At 44.5% G+C, this 18323-nt stretch overlaps 1 protein-coding gene across 1 annotated transcript in view; it reads right to left on the bottom strand.

Annotated features, from left to right (window-relative positions):
* Positions 1-18323, bottom strand: part of LOC119454091 (uncharacterized) — a 30166-nt gene that overhangs the window by 5760 nt on the left and 6083 nt on the right. The window contains exons 3-11 of the mRNA XM_049667910.1: positions 18126-18238; positions 17855-17994; positions 8824-8936; positions 6756-6913; positions 4906-5004; positions 3795-3909; positions 2672-2744; positions 1533-1599; positions 199-233 (exon numbers count right to left, since the gene is read on the bottom strand). Of these exons, the coding sequence (XP_049523867.1) occupies positions 199-233; positions 1533-1599; positions 2672-2744; positions 3795-3909; positions 4906-5004; positions 6756-6913; positions 8824-8936; positions 17855-17994; positions 18126-18238 (913 nt within the window). The remainder of the gene's footprint in view (positions 1-198; positions 234-1532; positions 1600-2671; positions 2745-3794; positions 3910-4905; positions 5005-6755; positions 6914-8823; positions 8937-17854; positions 17995-18125; positions 18239-18323) is intronic.

The raw sequence follows: 18323 nt of genomic DNA, 5'->3' as shown, positions 1-18323 counted from the left end.
TTGTAACGTACGAGTGACCACATAATTGACACTTGAGCGCAGTTAGTTATAACGTCAAGCTACAACTTTATATTCGAAAACTAGAGCGACAGTCTCTGTAACGTACGAGTGACTTGCATACATAATTGTCACTCTGTCAGTGGTGTGTCAAACTTCCACTGCATATACTCTTTCAAGCTTGAGTAGATACTCGCTTACCTTTCCGGACGCTTCGGAGGTGCCTCCTCGTAGTCCTGAAACATTGTAATGCGTTACCAGGACGAGAGATTTGCGAACATTTCATTTTATTCTGTGTCACCCAGTGCCCCGAAATATATACTAGCGATACAGTTAAGCTACTTGTTATATATAAGGTTAATTACAAAATACATTGCGAAAAGAACGCCTTTGTTACGGCATTCTTTCTATCTCCTCCGCGTAGAGGGACCGGCGTTACTGGGAAAACTGGAACGAAGGCCTCTCCCTCCAATCTCAAATAACTCCTGTCTCGGGCCAGCTCACACCATGCTATGCCTGCAGATTTCCTAATCTCATCACACCGCCTGATTATACATCACCCTCAATTGCGCTTCCTTTCCATTGGCATTCACTCAGTAAATATAGTAAGCAACCGGTTATCTACCCTACGCATTACATGGCCTGGTCAGCTCCATCTTATAGCGCAGCTCTTAGGCGCCCATTCATGGGTTGAGCATCGGCGTCCCTCGGCGTAACCGCGCGAACGCGGTCGTGCCACTGCACGCGCGTTCGTCGTCATCTTTTTTCCACAGCTGGCTCCGATGCCGCTCATCACGCCGATACTGCCCCTCCCCCAGCGAAGGCGCTGACGGCGCTGGGCAGTGCCTCCTCTGGCCCACTGCCAGTCAGTGCGGTGATTTCGGTCTCAAATTATTTACCTCAATATATCGCGAAATGAAAAGACGTATACAGCAGCGCTCAAATTTCGCATTAAGGAGCATTGTAATCGTCGTACATTTTTTTTTCCTCTTACTGTCAACTCAATTATCGGCTACCCCTGTTTGCTGTTCAATCCACACCGCTGTCTCCCTATAATTGAACTTTACGCCTGTCATTTGTTGTTCCACGGTTGGTTGCGCTGTCCTTAGCTTCTTGCCAAGTTTCTTCAATACATTGTTCGCTCTATTCCATGCTGCTCCGTATTGCCGATCAATTCCGTGCTATGTAATCCGGTTTTCTCGTTCCTATCATGTGAGACACTGATCGACAGACAAACCGACAGACAGACCAACTGATCGACTGACGGAAGCAAAAACCGTATTGGGCTAGGTAAAGAACTCTTCGCTTCAATCGCTCTCTGCTGTATACCGCGAAAATAGCAACTGTCACTTCGCAGCGCCGATGGCACCTATCAGTGTAGCCTGTCAGAAGTGTCGGTGAAGTTATAGAGCCTGGCAGCATGGCCTGCCCTTCGAAAAAAACCATGGAAACAATAGAGTATCATATTCGAGATTTATAAGTGTCATTTTTAGCATAAAACTTTATGGTGTAAAAGCTTCTCTTTCTGTGCTTACCACTTCCTCTTCCTGCGCACTCTCCTTCTGACCTTGAGCAGTGATTTGCACTTCGTAAGTGATTTCTCTGAAATGTGTTCAAAAACAGCAGTTGTCCCTTCATGAGCGCTGGCTGATGCCGACAAATCTAAAAACAAAATGTGGACGGCTGCCTGCGACGTGACGGGGAGACATACGTAACGAATTACACGTAAATAAATACTTGTAATTAAATTACATATTTTCATAGTTTTGTAACTGATCGTTTATTTTTTACTGAGCAACGCACACTATAATTCAATCTCTTTTTCTGCTCGTAACCAATTACGTGTAAAATTACTTTATTAACGAGACACGGTATGACAAAGTGCCACAGCTTTGAGTACTCAAATTTGGCAGGAAATAAATTTGGATTCCCCGCGATCGTGCTAGGCAGCATTCTCGCTAGGCCACGTGTTCAAACAGGTGAACCCGGGCGTTCAGTATTTGTTTCATTATCTTGACACTCCACCAGATGTTGGTCTACAAATTGAACCGACGCTACTATGGCTACAGCGACAGCCACTTCGAACATTGATGCCAGGAAATTATCTACGGATTATTTTTCCAGCTTTTCAATTGACCCTGCCGGAAGCGCAACCTCTGGGTCCTCTCAACATTGAAACGCTGCGCTTCATAAAAGAACCAGACCCGAGCATGGCGGCATTGAGTGACACGCGGCATTAGAGAGCTTTAGGTTAGGGGACGCAAGCGGCTTGCGTACGCAAGAACTAGGGGCCATGGTGCTGCGCATGCGCGGTACCATGGTCCCTAGTTCATGCGTAAGCAAGGGTCGACGCATGCGCAGTACCGTGGCCCCTAGTTCTTGCGTATGCAAGCCGCTTGCATCCCGTAACCTAAAGCTCTCTATCGAGTACAAGGTGCTCGTGCATTACAATACAGCCCTGCTCTTCAGCGCGCACATTGAGCAGGTTTTAAGCGTCGCTGCCCGCATATGGTTGTTGAACAAAGCGTCCCTAGATGTCACCAGCGTTGCAACCATTGTTCACCTCTCTGGTGACCCTCGTATTCCGTAAAGGGTAATATGTATACGGCTACAAGCCAAAGCACTCTAATAATTGGTGCAATAGAATTATGGCAGCAGGGTCAAAATGACTCACTTGCAAGGCTGTCGGCACTTCTTAAGGCACTTCTTGGTGAACTTTTGTGCCACGTCCAATTCGGCGCATTGTCCTGCGTGGGTAGCCGGTAAGTGAGGCTGTTGAGTCACAACATTCCTGAGCATTTGCAACATTCCCGGGTCAATATTCTTGAACATTCCCGAGCATTGTGATCACCACAGGAGAAGAGGGCAAAAAGTTTGGCCTCAAGAGGCCATAGCGACTCTACATCTAACCTGACCACGGAGGCGTTATTCAGGACCAAACGTCCATCAAGACAACTACTTCGTACACATTTGCATGTCAAGATCGACGCCAGTCGCTAGAAGTAATCATTTATTGAAGAAGAAGGGAACAACGTAGATCGATGTACGAGCTTTGTACCCCCTCGAGAATATGAAAGGTTACAAAAGAAGTATATCCAAATAGCTGTATAGTGGCTAAACACACATTCCAAGCACAAAGGTGCCCAATGTCATTAACCGTTAGAGGAAGAGCTGCCTGCTGCAGATTAAAAAGTCACATTTGAATTCACACATCGCGAGTATTGTTTCGTGAAAATGAATTTAATCTTCCCGTTCATATTGCTGCCGACGGTACATGTACCAGATCTGCTCTCGCGCCTTCTCCGCTACGTCGCTTTTCTAACGAAGTTAAAACAATTATTTTCTTGCAAAATTTTCGGTGCTTTTCCTCCCTGAGGAGGGGTGCGTCGAAAATTCTACTGCGGCAACTAGGTCTACCCATGAATGTTTCTGTACTATTGCATTTTGGAAGACCCACACCACAGCACACGCAAAGGAAGATATGCAGTGTCGCATAGAACTTCCTTTGTAACTCCAACCGACTAAATTGTTAACGTTACCATTCTCTCTTATTTCTCTTTCTCTTTTTGTAGACCTTTTCGTTCGTTTTAACTAAACACAGTAGTTACATCATTGGCGTCTGACTGTTCAATCACACTTCTAATTTCCTGCTTCTTATTCCTTTCATTTACTCAGCTTTGTGTTTCTCAATTTTCAACAGCCTAATTGACCTGATAATCTCGATTCTCGGCCACTTTCCATAAGTGAGTGTGCACCATGGTTTGACGTCGTCAACATCGTCCCGCATGTATACTCACGTGTCTTCGTTTCGACGCATATGGGCGCTCCTTCCAGGTCACGGTAGGCGTAGCGACTGGAAATGCAGCCGCAGTGCTTCATCCAGAGCCGCATGCGGCACTGCTCGTAGCAAAGCTGCGTAGTGAACGCATGAATGCTACAGATGTGCTCAGCGCGACGGATGATGGGAGTGAAAAGAAGCACTCGATGGGTTGGTTGACGCGTGCCCAGTATGTGCATGACGTATAGGGAGCGTGCAACGAGACGGTGGCGCGGCCCTGGTGGCGTGCTGGGGAGGCGACTTGCCTGCTATAGCTGTATCAGACGATGGCACGCAGAAGTATCGCGCGCACTGTAAACAACGTTCGTGTTGCAAACTTTTGTTCAAAATATGCAGATATCGAATATAAATAAATATAATGGAATAAATATACACGCGGTTTCAATAATTCGCGATTTATTTAGAGATACAATTGCAAAGAAATGGTAAATATATAAGGCACCGCCAAAGACAAATTAGTGTCAGCAAATTTCAAACGAATATAATATTTAGCAAAACAGGATGTCCCACTAATCATCGAGCCACTTAATCCGCGGCTGAGATATTTGCATGATAACACGTTCCCCAAGATAAACGCGAAAGCAAATTTCAACGCTCGAGAGTGTCTTAATACTTTATAAACCCAGTGGGCCTCGGCATACAAAATGAGGCTTCGACAACAGCAAAAAATTTGCGATGAAACTTATGCATGGAACTGTAATTATGCACAGGGTCTCCAACTTTTCGGGGAAAACACCTCCTTAGTAATAAAGCATTCTTGGCAGTATAAACTTGACATGAAATCCAGCAGATTAATCTTTCATTGCCAGATATCTGCATGAAGCGCCGTATGAGGCATTAAAATTTGCCCTATGATGTAGCGGAAAGGCTTAAGTTACTCTTGTTTGAATACTACTGTAGTGTTCGTCCTAAAAAGAAGACCCTGTACATCACAGTTACACGCCTTCTTAATTCAAATCCAGTCATTTCAAGAAAGGGGGGAGGGGGGGGGGTAGGATAGACGGTGGTTTTTGCATTCTCAAGTATTGATATAATACTTCACTCATTAATATCATATGATTCTAACTTACGTTCTGCGTCATCATGCCGTAATACTTGTTAGACCTCTTCATCAGCTCGTAGTTCACGCACTTCGTCTGGTAAGGTTTGGGCAGGGCTAACGTCGTTTGCTGCGCAGAATCGGGGTCATTAGGTGTGCCGCATGGGAATCTTGGTAACTAATTATTTTATGGTTCAAACGGATACAAGAAAATGTGCTATCAAATGTGCTACAAGAAAATCGCTATCAAGTTCTTCGGGTCACCCTGCAAATTTTTGCTGTATCCCAGCTGAGCGCTGTTGCCCACTTAAAAAAATGTGCATGCTTTGGCGCGCGCGTGCACATTGACCGCACACACGCACACACACGCACAAGTCAGGCAGGTTGAAGCTAGCACTCTTCTGGCTACTCCGTCTCCCTTATACAAGGCGTTTCAAATAGAAATGGTGCATAAGAAAACAAATTTGCACATCTTAAGTGAGTGCAGAAACGTGGCGAAAGGGGCATAAGGTTAAATGGTTTTCTTCTATTATAAAAATAAATTTAGATAGTCTGTGTATTTTCGACTCCTTGTCGACCAGAGTGCCTTTTTTGTAGTTATTTATTTGGCACTTTAAAGTATATGTACCGGTCTATAGGTTGAAGTCGTTAGGATATCTACATAACATCTCTCTGTTGCGGTACGCATTTTAGCTTTCGAACGGGTTGTTTGCGGAACTGTGGATGTTATAGGTGGACGATAACTGTCAGACCACCAGTTGCCACAGGCTGTCTAGTATATTCCACATAAAAAACGGGCGCATAAAATAACTGACAGCCGGGATAGTGGGCACTGATTCATCATGAGCACGGTAGCGCAAGACAGGACTATTGCAAGGCAGTAAACAGGACGGACGTCAACTCACAAGTGTACTAAGCTCATCGCCGTGTTCGTCTCCTCTCGTCATCATCCTGTTTATTTAGCGCTGTTTCCTTTAAGTTCCGTAATGTACCAACTAGTCTGATTCCCCACGCCACCATTTCTTAATGCGAAAGCATTATCATCAGCCTATATGTATGTTCACTGCAGACCGAAGGCCTCTCCCTGTGATCTGCAATTACCCCTGTCTTGCGCTAGCTAATTCCAACTTGCGCCTGCAAATTTCCTAACTTTGCAGGCGCAAGTTATAATCAGCTAGCAAAAGCATTATATCTCCCATAATGCAAAAGCCGGCATTGTCCTCAATGACAATCATCATCAACGTAGATTAAGGTGTATTAAGGTATGTACAAATTATAGCAACGTGGATTAAGATGGAATAAATTAGATTAGGGTGGATTAAGGTTGATTAAGGTTGGTATGAACTAAGCCAAGGTGGATTAAAGTGGATTAAGGTCGGTAAAAATTAGAGCAAGGTCTATTAAGGTAGAATAAATTGGATTAAGTTTGATTAAGTTTGGTACAAATTAGAGGAAGGTGGATTAAGGTGTATTAAGGTGGATTAAGGTATCGTTGTGAAGGAGACGTGACAATGTATGACCTCTCGTATCATGGACGCAACCAATTAATTAGAGAAGTCATAATGCTTTCGCATTATAATCTCGTAAGGATCGACGCTCAAGTAACTGTCCATTTTCATTTTTCTATGACGGCTACTGTACCCAGCTACGCCCAACGCAGCTGCAACATAACAATGCGCATGCGCGCATGAAGTGCAGAAAGGCACAAAGGGAACAGAATCATCACGTCCTTCCTTTTCTCTTTGTGTCTTTAGTTGGCATGCATCCGTCCCGTCTACTGCCTTGCAATCGTCCTGTCTTGCGCTATACCGTCCTCATAAAGCATACAGACTACCTGAATACAATTTTTTAGCTAAGAGTTTACAGCCGTCCCGTACACACCTGTTCGACGAGTATGATGTACCGCGACTGCGGCTCGAAGAACAGCGAGTGAGCCTGCTCGGCCGAGTTGGTGTCGTGCTCGTGCACCGACGCGTCAGCGCCAAACGGGTCCACCTCCAGGGCATTTGCCACGTCCCAGCCGATCACAGATGTCATCTCTGCGACAGTTCACGGAAGCGTGGTCGTGGACAAGGATAGTTTTTACAGCGAAGCTGTTAGGCCTCTAGTTGGCCGGGATTTTTTCGTTGGCTCGTGCTCATCCAAAAGCAGTACCGCCACCTAGCGGCCATTCAGACAGACCACAAACGGCAGCTTGAAAAGGGCTTTGTCTTTTTCATTCACGTTACCAGCGCAATGTACACGGGACACAAAAACACGATGCAGACACCACAAACGCTGGACTATACACTGTAAAATAATTTACACCCTTAAATCTGAAGAAAGGTAAAAATCGGTCTATTACTCCCTCCCTTACACCTGTTTTGGATGTAAGGGTGGGGGTTATACACCGAGTTTACGCCCTTATTCACTTTTAAGGGGGTAAATTGTTTTGCAGTGTGCAACTTAAGTTTACCTAACACAAGGCTAACACCAAGCCAGAACCATAAACACAAAAAAGTATTACCAGCGCATGCATGCCACTCATCCACGGAGCTGAGATACTCCGTTCCTTTCTTTGTGATGCCAGCGTAAGCGGTGCTAATGCAGTTTGTCAAATTCTGTTTTGATGTTGAATGCCTCGAAGACCATTCTTTATGATTTGAGCCGTCGGAGAACACGGGCGCTATCAAAAAGTGGGCTGTGCTGACATCATCGACAGTGATCAGCCAGATGTCCTGGCCATTCCGTTTCTCTCTTCTTTTCGCATTCCGTCCATAGTGCGCTGGTAACATGAGTCAAGAACTTAGCAACCAAGTAGTCCATTTAACAGCAACAATTGCAGTTATTTGCAACTCGGTTATTTTTCGCTTCCTCAAGAGTTTGTCCCTTCTTTATTTATTTATTTATTTATTTATTTATTTATTTATTTATTTATTTATTTATTTATTTATTTATTTATTTATTTATTTATTTATTTATTTATTTATTTATTACAGGCATTAAAGGGACAGTAAGAAGGAATATTAAGTTGAACATTTCTTGCATTAGTAAATTGCCTTTCCGTATTACCATAAACGTCACTGTTATCGTACGAGCAGGCCTCGTTTTCCAGAAAACGGGAGACAACTGGGAATGTGCGAACATTCGAGAATTTTGAATTGAAATCGAAGGTCATATGTGTAATATTCATATTCGATTGAAAATCGTCCATTCCCCGGCTGACCCATTTGCGAGGTTTCGCGTACCTGCAGTGAGAACGATCTAATTCGCCGAGATAGAACGAGAGAGTTTATTTATAAATTGTTGGTTGGTTGGTAACAACTTTATTGTTTATTTATAAATAACCCTAATGGTTTCTAGCCCGTTTTTATTCGTAAATCGGAATTAGTGTAATGTTTTAGCATGTGAGAAAATTGTGGAGAGTTGCAGGAAATGCCATCTGCATTTTATTATTCGACATTCCAGCTGTAATTGAAGCTGGCTAGGTACTCGTATTTCATGCTTATTCGAAAAAAAAACATCTCTAAGAAAAAGTGAAGGGTGTGGAGGATACCCTCAAGCTTCCCACAAAAATCACTAGAGGCGACTCTGGCGCTTTTATCGTTCACGTACCTTGGGAATAATAGTTAGTACATGTATTTGTCTGATATTTGTGCTAGTGGCTTCAGACGTCCTTCGGACTTCATTTACTATACGCATTAGCTTTCTAAAATTTTCAAGGCACTCGTGGTTAGAATGAGACATCAGGGCAGAACCATATTCGGCATATGTCAGCATTGTCCTTTTCGCACTGTTCCATACACAATGATTCTGCTTCCAGAATTTTGAATATTTCAACGTATGAGTTGCACGTGAGAGGTTATACCCATGGCTAAAAGAGGTTGCCCACGTTTATGACACACAAACGATAACCAAGAAGTTGTCAAGTGCTGTTTCTACACTGATCCATGTTGAACTGGGTGCTCACCGTAATCCCAAGGGTATCGGCATCGCTTGAGCGGGTGCGACTCGTTCTTGATTCGACTGTAGTCCAGCGTGTAACAGTAGCTGTCCGGGAACCGCACGAAGGACTTGTACCAGCTGCGCCAGAGAGAAGAGGAGGAGGACGCGGCTGTATATAGATGGATGGATGGATGGATGGATCCTATGGGCGTCCCCTTTGAAACAGGGTGGTGGGTTGCGCCGCCAAGCTCTTGTTGTTTTCTTGCCTAATGGCCTACCTATATTGCTTTAGAAAACACACAGATACGAAAAATTCCCAGCATCAAACTTTTTTGAACCATTACTGGGAACTCTCTAGAGATCCGCTTCGAAAACGCCCTCATCTGAACGGGAGAAAAAAAAACTTCCCACCTAGGCATTCAGTGCAAAGCCGTGACGAAAAAATGTCAAAATGTCGGATATTGTAAGAAGCGAGAAGGATAAGGGAAACCGAGGGGCTGAACTTGTTTGTTAGTTATAGCTACACTAACCGAACAGACAATGAAGCCGGCGAGAAGCATACGGGGATATGAACTATTCTTTTCAAATGAAATGTAGAAATAATATGGAAAAGAAAATCAAAGGCATTGCAGCCGAAATAGCAGCCGATTGAACCGGATCCCCTGGCAAGCACTCGAAGTATGATATCTAGTGCACACAAACAAATACACAAGAAAACTAACTGTAGCCCGACCGTTGAGGTAGCCTAATGGTAGAGCATATCGTAAGCGTAACGTGCAAGATAATGTACCGCTCCCACTAGCAGCAAGTTGTTTTTGCGTACACTTTCATTTCCCCCGTTTCCTTATCATCTCTACATTTCAATGAAAAGTAGTAATCAATTTCCCCCATTCTTTTCCGGGTTCCATTGTCTGTTGGCATCATGGATATTTTTCCAGCGAATTGTGAAGAAACACTTAGAATATTACGCCGATACGCGCAACACTTTTGTTCAAACATTCATTATTGGGATAGCGCACGTCTTTCCATAAACCACCTGTGCAAGCAGCATTTGCGGAGATACATAACATAGCCTTTTATAAAAATTACCGACACCTTCACGCCGTAGGCCCTGTATATTCTGAAGCATCTCACTAGGCCTCAGCTGACGCTGTTGGCATACATGACGTCATTGTGAGCCAGTGCGGACACATTATGATGGCCTCACCATCCGCCTTTTGTTAGCGCGTGCTTTCTGACTTACTACTGTGAGATTGACCGACCGACCGACCGACCGACCGACCGACCGACCGACCGACCGACCGACCGACCGACCGACCGACCGACCGACCGACCGACCGACCGACCGACCGACCGACCGACCGACCGACCGACCGACCGACCCACCGACCGACCGACCGACCGACTGACCGACCAAACCACCGAACGACTGACTGAATGAATGACCCCTCACTAACTACAATTTGACAATTCCTCAGTATTCTATTATTCTCGTCTAATTTAATGGTATACACTAAAATTGAACATTAGGATGGGTACAATATTCTATATTGACCCTGTTTCTATTAATTTCGTGCTAGAAGGTTGTTTACTATAGTATATTGATTACAAGTTAAACTATCAACTCGCTTTATATTACATTTCGCGCCAAAACCTCAGCTCCGGTCCGTCAGTGTGACCTCCCGGATCTCGAACAACTTTCCTCATATTTTGGACATTTCGGCGCAGGAAATCTTCTCGGCACTTGCTAGGTTGAGTATAATTCGGTTCCTCTTTAAACGCAGGTGTGTTCGTTATGACACGACAAATAATTAACTCTAGACCCCAGCAAACACTGTCACAAAATCATAACATCAAGGGGAGCTCGTACGGGGACTTCAGATTTCCGTCGACATTCTTCATTCGTTCTTGCGCTTTTAGTTTGTCTCACTTAATAAGCCTTTTCTCACAGTAAGAGCAGCCGTTTTGTTTTCACATGAGCATTTTTACTAACACAGCTTAAGTTAACGTTATTCTTAATGTCACTTGAATATTTCTATTTAGCCTCTCTAACAGAACGAGAGAGCCTTGGACATCGCGAGTTTAGGGCAAACAAATAAAACTATACGTGGAGTTGCCCCATCGCGGCAAGGCCTTCATACTTGTTGTCGACAACGTGGAAATGTACGTCACTGAACAGACACGAAAGATACTGCGCAGTTTATATGGCGTCAACACACGCGGTGTCCGGACAACAACTGCCCAAAAAGTTGTCCTTCCGCGAAAGCACGGGCCAACGCCACTGATGGAATTCGTCGACGCCGCGAAGCAAACAAGGCGAACTATTCCGTTTTGTGTCGGTTTTATTTTTTCCCAATCTTTCGTTATCTTTACGATATAAATAGCAGTATGAACCTCTGGACTTTCACCTGTAGAGACCAGAAAAAAATAGAGACAGTAATTGGGTCACCTTCAGGATTCATGCGAATAGGACCATCCGCAGTGCTCTGATACGGACCCACTATCAACGTACAACGTTGATCGTAAGCGTCCAAGTTTACAACTGTCGTCTCGCGGGAGATATCCCAGCCCTAGGCGCTGGTCTAAACAGTCCGCAAGTTATTTAGTGCTTCCGAAATCAAAGCAAAAAACTGCATTTTCGCGGAAGAATCCCCAAAATGTACGACCTGTCCGCCATGTGTCCGAGGCTACACAGTGAAAGCTCGACACTATATAAGCTGTGTCCCCGGGCCTTGCCGAATCGTGTAGGCTTTCAGAGCAGCTGCAGATGACAATTATGCGGGACACATTCGTGGTCGTCTTGGTCGCGCTTTGCACCACGAGCGCTGTGCAGGCCAAGCTCGGGCTACCGGGAGGTCCTCTGAAGCTGCACTTCGATGTACCGGACAGCTTCAAGGTAGAGTGTTCTATTCGCGCTACGCCGAGCTGTCATAGGCTTCCTTACAATGCACGTACTTATAGAGTGACGGAAATGTAAATATGTTTTATCTCGCGGGGTATCTCAAAGGTGTGAACCAAGATTAGGAGCACACAGCCACCATCCTTTGCCGGCCTTCGCAGCTCCAAGTATAGATTCAAGGAAGTGTTCAAAAAAAAAAAAACTGTCTGAGTGATGCGCGCTTTTGGTGCGAATTTGTTGTGTGTCTTCAGAGTAGGACACAAGTCCCTAGCCTTTAATTTCTTTTTGCAAACCTTCGTTATCTCTGCGATATCAATCGCGGTATTCATCTGTGGACTGTCACCAGTACAGACAAGAAAAATATAGCGTAATTATAGGCCACCTTCGGTTGTGGATATGTCTCGTTATAAAGTAACGCAGTACATGACGCAGCTAGTGCCAGCGTTGTCCGTATTGTTTCACGTCTCTGTCAACATTTAGCCTTGCAATGTAAGCATATTAAGAATGAATCGCCAACTATAGTCCAGACTCTCACCTTGCTAGTAAAATAAGTTGAGTGCTAGTCACTTTCGGTTTGATGTTCGTCTTTGACAATCGTCCCTCTTTTCTCTATGTAATGCATGCACTGCTTTGCCGTAGTCATGTATACTGTCGTGCACAATTGAAAAGCGAACAGTGGAGCACGTGCCCGAAGCATGAGTGAAGGTACACTGCACGCCGTCGGCCAATCATCCTTGTCCGCATGGGCGCGCATATGATTTCCTCGCAGAATGCGGGGCTGTTCGCACTTCTACAATAATGTCGTCTATGCTACGCATTATGATGCTGGTTTCCTCACCCGACCTGCAACAATTACTGATTTTAACTAATCCGCGAAAATTTTGTTGAAATCCTTATTGCTGTAAGCTCGGCATATTGCTCGGCTTATTGCTGTAAGCTCAGCCTATCCGCCAAAGCAGCATGGGCATAGATATGACAGTCTTTTTTTTTAAGTGATCTGCATAAAAAAACAAGAGCACCTAGTATAACCTGCTCTATACCAGGCAGCCTGCATGAACACTTAATCTTGGACCTTCCCGAACTGCAGATCATCTCTAGCTGGCAGTCCGCACTTTCCATAGCGGACTCGGACAGCGACTCCATGTTCGACTGCCTGACGGCGAACCGCACCAAGATCGACTTCGTGACCCAGACAGCCACTTTCGTCTGGATCCTCCACGAGACCGACCACTCGCCAAGGTATACGAATCGCTTGTGCCGCGAGCACACGGTTTTGTAGACAGTCTCCGGAGCATGACGTCATGAAAACGTGGTGGTGCTGCCGTCAGTTCAGTTGCGGGCCAAAAAAATTATTTTAATGAACTCTAATGGCGTGAATTTTCCTCTGAATTAAGGCAGTTTAGTAAAGTTCGCCAAGTTTCAAAAAGTTTAGTCGTTGTTCGAAGCGGCACACAGAAGTACCAACGTATAGGGAGTTGTCTGCATAGGTGGGCGCTGTGTTTTACATTAGGGGGTGCTCCCGCCAACCACCTCCCCCCATTTCCCGTCTATCAAAGCAGCCTTTTTTTTAAACCTTTCCCTGAAAGTAAGTCTCTGAAGGAAGCGTACGTCTCAGGTGTTGGTGAAATGAATCGTATTTTTTGATCAGGCCTTACTGGCGGTTTTATCCGCACTGTAACCTATAGTTTGCTATGAAAAAGAAAATACCTGCTTGGGCATAGAGGAGGCTACTTAGCCTAGCCCCTCCCTCGATTCAATTCAACTTTATTTTTCCAGATGAAATACAAATTTCTAGAAACGGTACCTGGGCGAAAAGCTGCTTTTATACAGCTTGACTAGGCCCTGGCAAACCTGGGTCATGCAACAGTGTTGAAGTTTAGTTTAACAAGAGGAAGATACGTATATTAGTGGTGGCATAGCCATCTCAAAAAGCGCATATACAATTGCTATGAAAGAAATCTCCTATGCGTATATCTACAACGCATATATATATATATATATATATATATATATATATATGTGTGTGTGTGTGTGTGTGTGTGTGTGTGTGTGTGTGTGTGTGTGTGTGTGTGTGTGTGTGTGTGTGTGTGTGTGTGTGTGTGTGTGTGTGTGTGTGTGTGTGTGTGTGTGTGTCTACGCATAAATGCATATACATGTATAAATCGTACATTTCAAAGCATGCAGGAATATATACACTAATAAACATCCAGAACATATGCAGAATACTTGAAATTCGGCATAGTTGACGTTTAATTACAAATACAAATACAGGGCTACACCGCTTGCCCTAGTGCTGCGATTCCCGAAGATGCAAAAAAGATCCCGCACGTGGTAGCTAGCATCTGCTGCAGAGATGCTTCCTGTTTCATATCCCCTTACAGCAACTAAAGGCTGTGCACTCAATTTCCCTCCGAAGCTGTCCACAGAGTGCCATATGCCCTCCCCCCCCCCCCCGGTGTCCTCCCCTCCAATCGCCCCTCACTACCCCCCCCCCTCCCCTCTGTGCAAGCCTATGATCATGTGCTCGCTTTCAGTAGAGAGTAATTGTGTGGGCAGCCTACAGAGCTAACATGCATTCGCCAATATCTCGTGTTGGCCGAGTTCACAACAGATTGACAGAGATGACGCTGCCAGTATAATTAGCATTAACTTTCTTGTGTTCGTGCAGGCAAGAAATCACGTTTTCCGTCAGGCCCGGGCCCACACCTGGCACGATGGAGATGACTGTAGGCGACGGTGAGTATATATGGAGATTCACTAATTAATGCTACTCCCGTGAGTGACGGTAATCGTGCTAAGGTGAAGCTGAATTTCTGCTTGGTAGCTTATCAGTGGTTAATTTAAGGGACTACAGCATTGTCGTGATATCGAAAACTGTCATTGACACTTTGGTATCGAAAACACAAATGATTTGCATGTGAAGCCAAATTTACGAGTGTAGAGCACCCTTAAACGCGAGTATATGACGAAGAAGGTCACATTTATCGCTAGCTCAGTGAAATAAGGGATGCAATTTGATTGTAAGGGAAAAAAGGATATATGGTCGACAGTTTGGTTTTGCGACTTTTTGCTTACCTTCTTAAGGAATCCGAAGCAATAAAGAGCAGGTGAATTACGAGAGAATGTATTTAGGCAACCGAAGAACAGCTAATTCAAATCAGTTATTTTTGTCTTAGTTGTTCCATTCTGTTATACCCCATTTCACATTTACAATTTGTCTCTAATACTGTATGATACTGCTGCACGTTTCATTCTCTTCTTTTCTTTGTTTATATATTGTCACCCACTCACCCTTTCAATGCATCGGCGATTGAGGGTATGCAAAATAAATAAATAAAAGTAAATCCAACTTCTTTTTTTCAGACCCGACAGTCTTGGAGGGCATATTCTATTACATGGACGACAACTGCCTCGTGATGGACCTGGAGTATCACGGACATCGTAAGACTCAATTCTCACAAATGGATGTCTTGACCGACAGCTAGATTCGACACTTGTCACAATTAAGTTTCTCAAAATGCCTCTGCTTTGAAATGCTGCAGTATATGCCTTTAAGTGAAATTACACAACCCGTCTCTAAGTAAAAAGGCAAGCCCGAAGGCCTTTTTCATGTATGAAAAATTTGCGAATCCCACCCGCTGTGGGAATCGGTTTAAGCGTAGCTTTCACTTCAAGGCCTTTGGATTCGCCGGTGACGGACACCTGGGGTTCTAAGCATGTAGTAGAAGGCCATGGACGTAGTTGAGGCGGGGCTAGAAAAATTACAGGACGAGCAAAGTTTGCGTGGGAGGAACGGGATTTGGACAGCTTTTGGAAGGAGGTCTTTAGACCTGCAAAGGGCCGAGTTACGCTGCCGATGGTGATACTGTTAAGTTACGTGTGGATATAGTTTCGCTTTTGCGGCTGTTCTTCTCAAGTGTCTCTCATTTCTTTCAGAATGCCTTCTCTGGGTTCGGAAGGAAGTCAAGGACTTGGTTCCGAAGGAATGCTTCGAACGCTTTTCCGATGCCTGCGGGGAGCCACTTCGCGAGCGCAGGAGGGAACTCTGCCCCGACAGCTAGATCTACAGCTATGATAGACAACTAAATTGGCTACTAGGTTCACAGGCTAGGTGAACATCTATATAGACAGTTGTATCGAAAACGAGATCTACAGCTAGTTTGACAGTTGATCGACAGCTAGATGGACAACGAGGTTTCCAACTACATGGACAACTATAGATATACATTTGTAGATATATGACTATCTCCAACTATGCGGGAAGTGGTATATCATATTTTTTTTTAGATTTTTATAGCAAATTACTGCCCGACACTTGTTAGAGAGCTGCCAAACAGCTGTAAATATTCACTTAGCCTACCATCATACTTCTCTCATACAAATATTTTATTCTTTTGGAGAAGACGCCACATACTTTATTTGTTGCCGTGATTTTCTTGACAGTAATGTTATAGACAGTTATGTCGACAGACAGATAGACCGCCAGATAGACGACTAGACAGACAGTTCAATCGACGACTATATCCACAGCTAAATTGGCAGCTGCCCCGCAATTGCTATATATGGCTACAGGCTGACTGCCGAATTGTCGGTTATTATCGACAAATGGACCGACAGTTAGATCGACCGTCAAGAAGCGTGGATGAAAAGACTACGAACATGCACCCTAGTATGCACAGACAGCTGGAAGAAGAAAAGTCATTCTGTCAGGACGGCGAGATATCACATTTCGACCATCACTTTGTCATTGAATAAAACAATTGCTGACACAGATCGCAAATGACAAATGTGATCCTTCCGCGAACAGGTTGAACTCTGACCCGTACCTCAAGCGGGTCAGAGTTACAGTTCGTGCGTACAAGCGTGGGACGGTACGGCGCTTACCCGCGTCCCGAGCCCCACGTTAATTACCGCATGGTTACCGAAGTTACCATTGCGACGAATACGCACGCACCACTAAAGGTCCTGACCCGTGTGAGGCAGGATCTATGTAGTCGTGGTAGGAAGACGAACATGTACGTGGACTGGAGATGCATGTTGGCCTGGCTACCAGCGTACAGCATGCTGTACGACACGTAAAGTGGCTGAGTCAGTTTCAAATGGTTAGGGAGACAGGGTATGGCTGGTATGGAAAGTGGATCAGTGCTCGTAGGCCTGCGAAGCTCATCGAAACAGAAAGTGGAAGCAATGATCCGATACGCAGTTCATGAACACAAGCTTGCAACTGAAGCATGAGTTTACATTCTCGAGCATACTTTCAAAGACTAGCATTGAGTCTTGCCCGTGCATTGCCCCATTTTGTTACTAAATGCTGCTGGGACCGTTAGTAAGGCTGGGGTCGCTCACTAATCTTGAGGTGCCTCCTGTATAGGCCCGTTATACTAAGTGACGTTTTTTTAACCATACAGAATTCTTTACAATTGTCTGTTGCAGATAGCATAGTTCTAGTCATTCAGTTGGATTCCTCAATGAGGCAGACATACACGAGAAATCAAAACGCGTGGTCAATTCTTTAACAACATCCAATAATTAGCTTGGTAAATTATTTGTCTTATGGCACACATTACAATTTACGAATTGTAGCTGGTGTGTTCGCAACCGAATTCACTTAATTTGGAACGAATTATAAGGATAACGTACACCAGTTTCAAAATATTCGTTCCCAACGTTTGCGACGAAATATTGGTGTTTGCAGTTACTTTTGTCCACCAATGTATAACATGGCAGTTTGTTAAAAAAGTAAGTGGAACAATAGTGCATTATTGCCGCAAGTCTCAAGGCGCATATATAGAAACTCGTGCGATCCTTAGAAGTCGTTTCAAATGGATATTCCCTGCAAGCTCACCGGCTATACAACTCCTGAATTGCAATATGTGCCATAAAGTAATCATTTAAAAAGTTGATTAGTTAATTCTTTCTAATTAGTCGATTATGCATTTCGATTTCTTGTGCGAATAACGTCTGCCGCTTCGAGTAATCCGGCTTATAAGAACTTCAATTACGCTATCTGCCACAGGCGATATTTTAAAACTAACTGAATTATTAATGTGGTGCTATAACACCAGAGTAAAGTGTCAAAGGACTCTGCTAACACTAACAATGCCACATGCCAATGTCAACACAATTATCACTGCCAAGTTGCGCGTGACTCACTCACTCGTTGTGGCAGTCGAACGGGTCGCAGCCGCTGGTGGGCTTCATGTTGCAGCTCTTGATGACGTCACCGGTGTCGAACGACAATGACGACAGGTTACGGTGCTCCCTGATGGCGCCTATGACGGCGCTGGTCTGCGAAATCTGTGGCCCAGGAACATTTAACCGAGCGGATGTCGAATGCCGAAAAAAAATAATATCGACGATAACTATATACTGAAACCTTAACGGCGGTGTCCTGGCAATATATAAAACGAAACTACTGCGAAACTCACCGAAGTCGAATTTCCGTCACAGTGCTCTTTCAACTTCTCGTCGGCGCACACTCTTCTCATGTCAATCCTGCGAGTGCGTGTCGGATAAACAGTTTCGCACGAAGCAATCTTTACTGAACCCATTTTTCGTCGACGCAGAGCGTTTAAAGACACTAAACTAAGCGTATTTGATCATTTTTAGTAATTTACGCTCCTATT

The sequence above is a fragment of the Dermacentor silvarum genome, chromosome 5, assembly GCF_013339745.2.
Source record: "Dermacentor silvarum isolate Dsil-2018 chromosome 5, BIME_Dsil_1.4, whole genome shotgun sequence".
Classification (NCBI taxonomy): Eukaryota; Metazoa; Arthropoda; class Arachnida; order Ixodida; family Ixodidae; genus Dermacentor; species Dermacentor silvarum.
The sequence above is the reverse complement of the archived record's forward strand: the minus strand, read 5'-3'. Positions and strand labels throughout refer to the sequence as shown.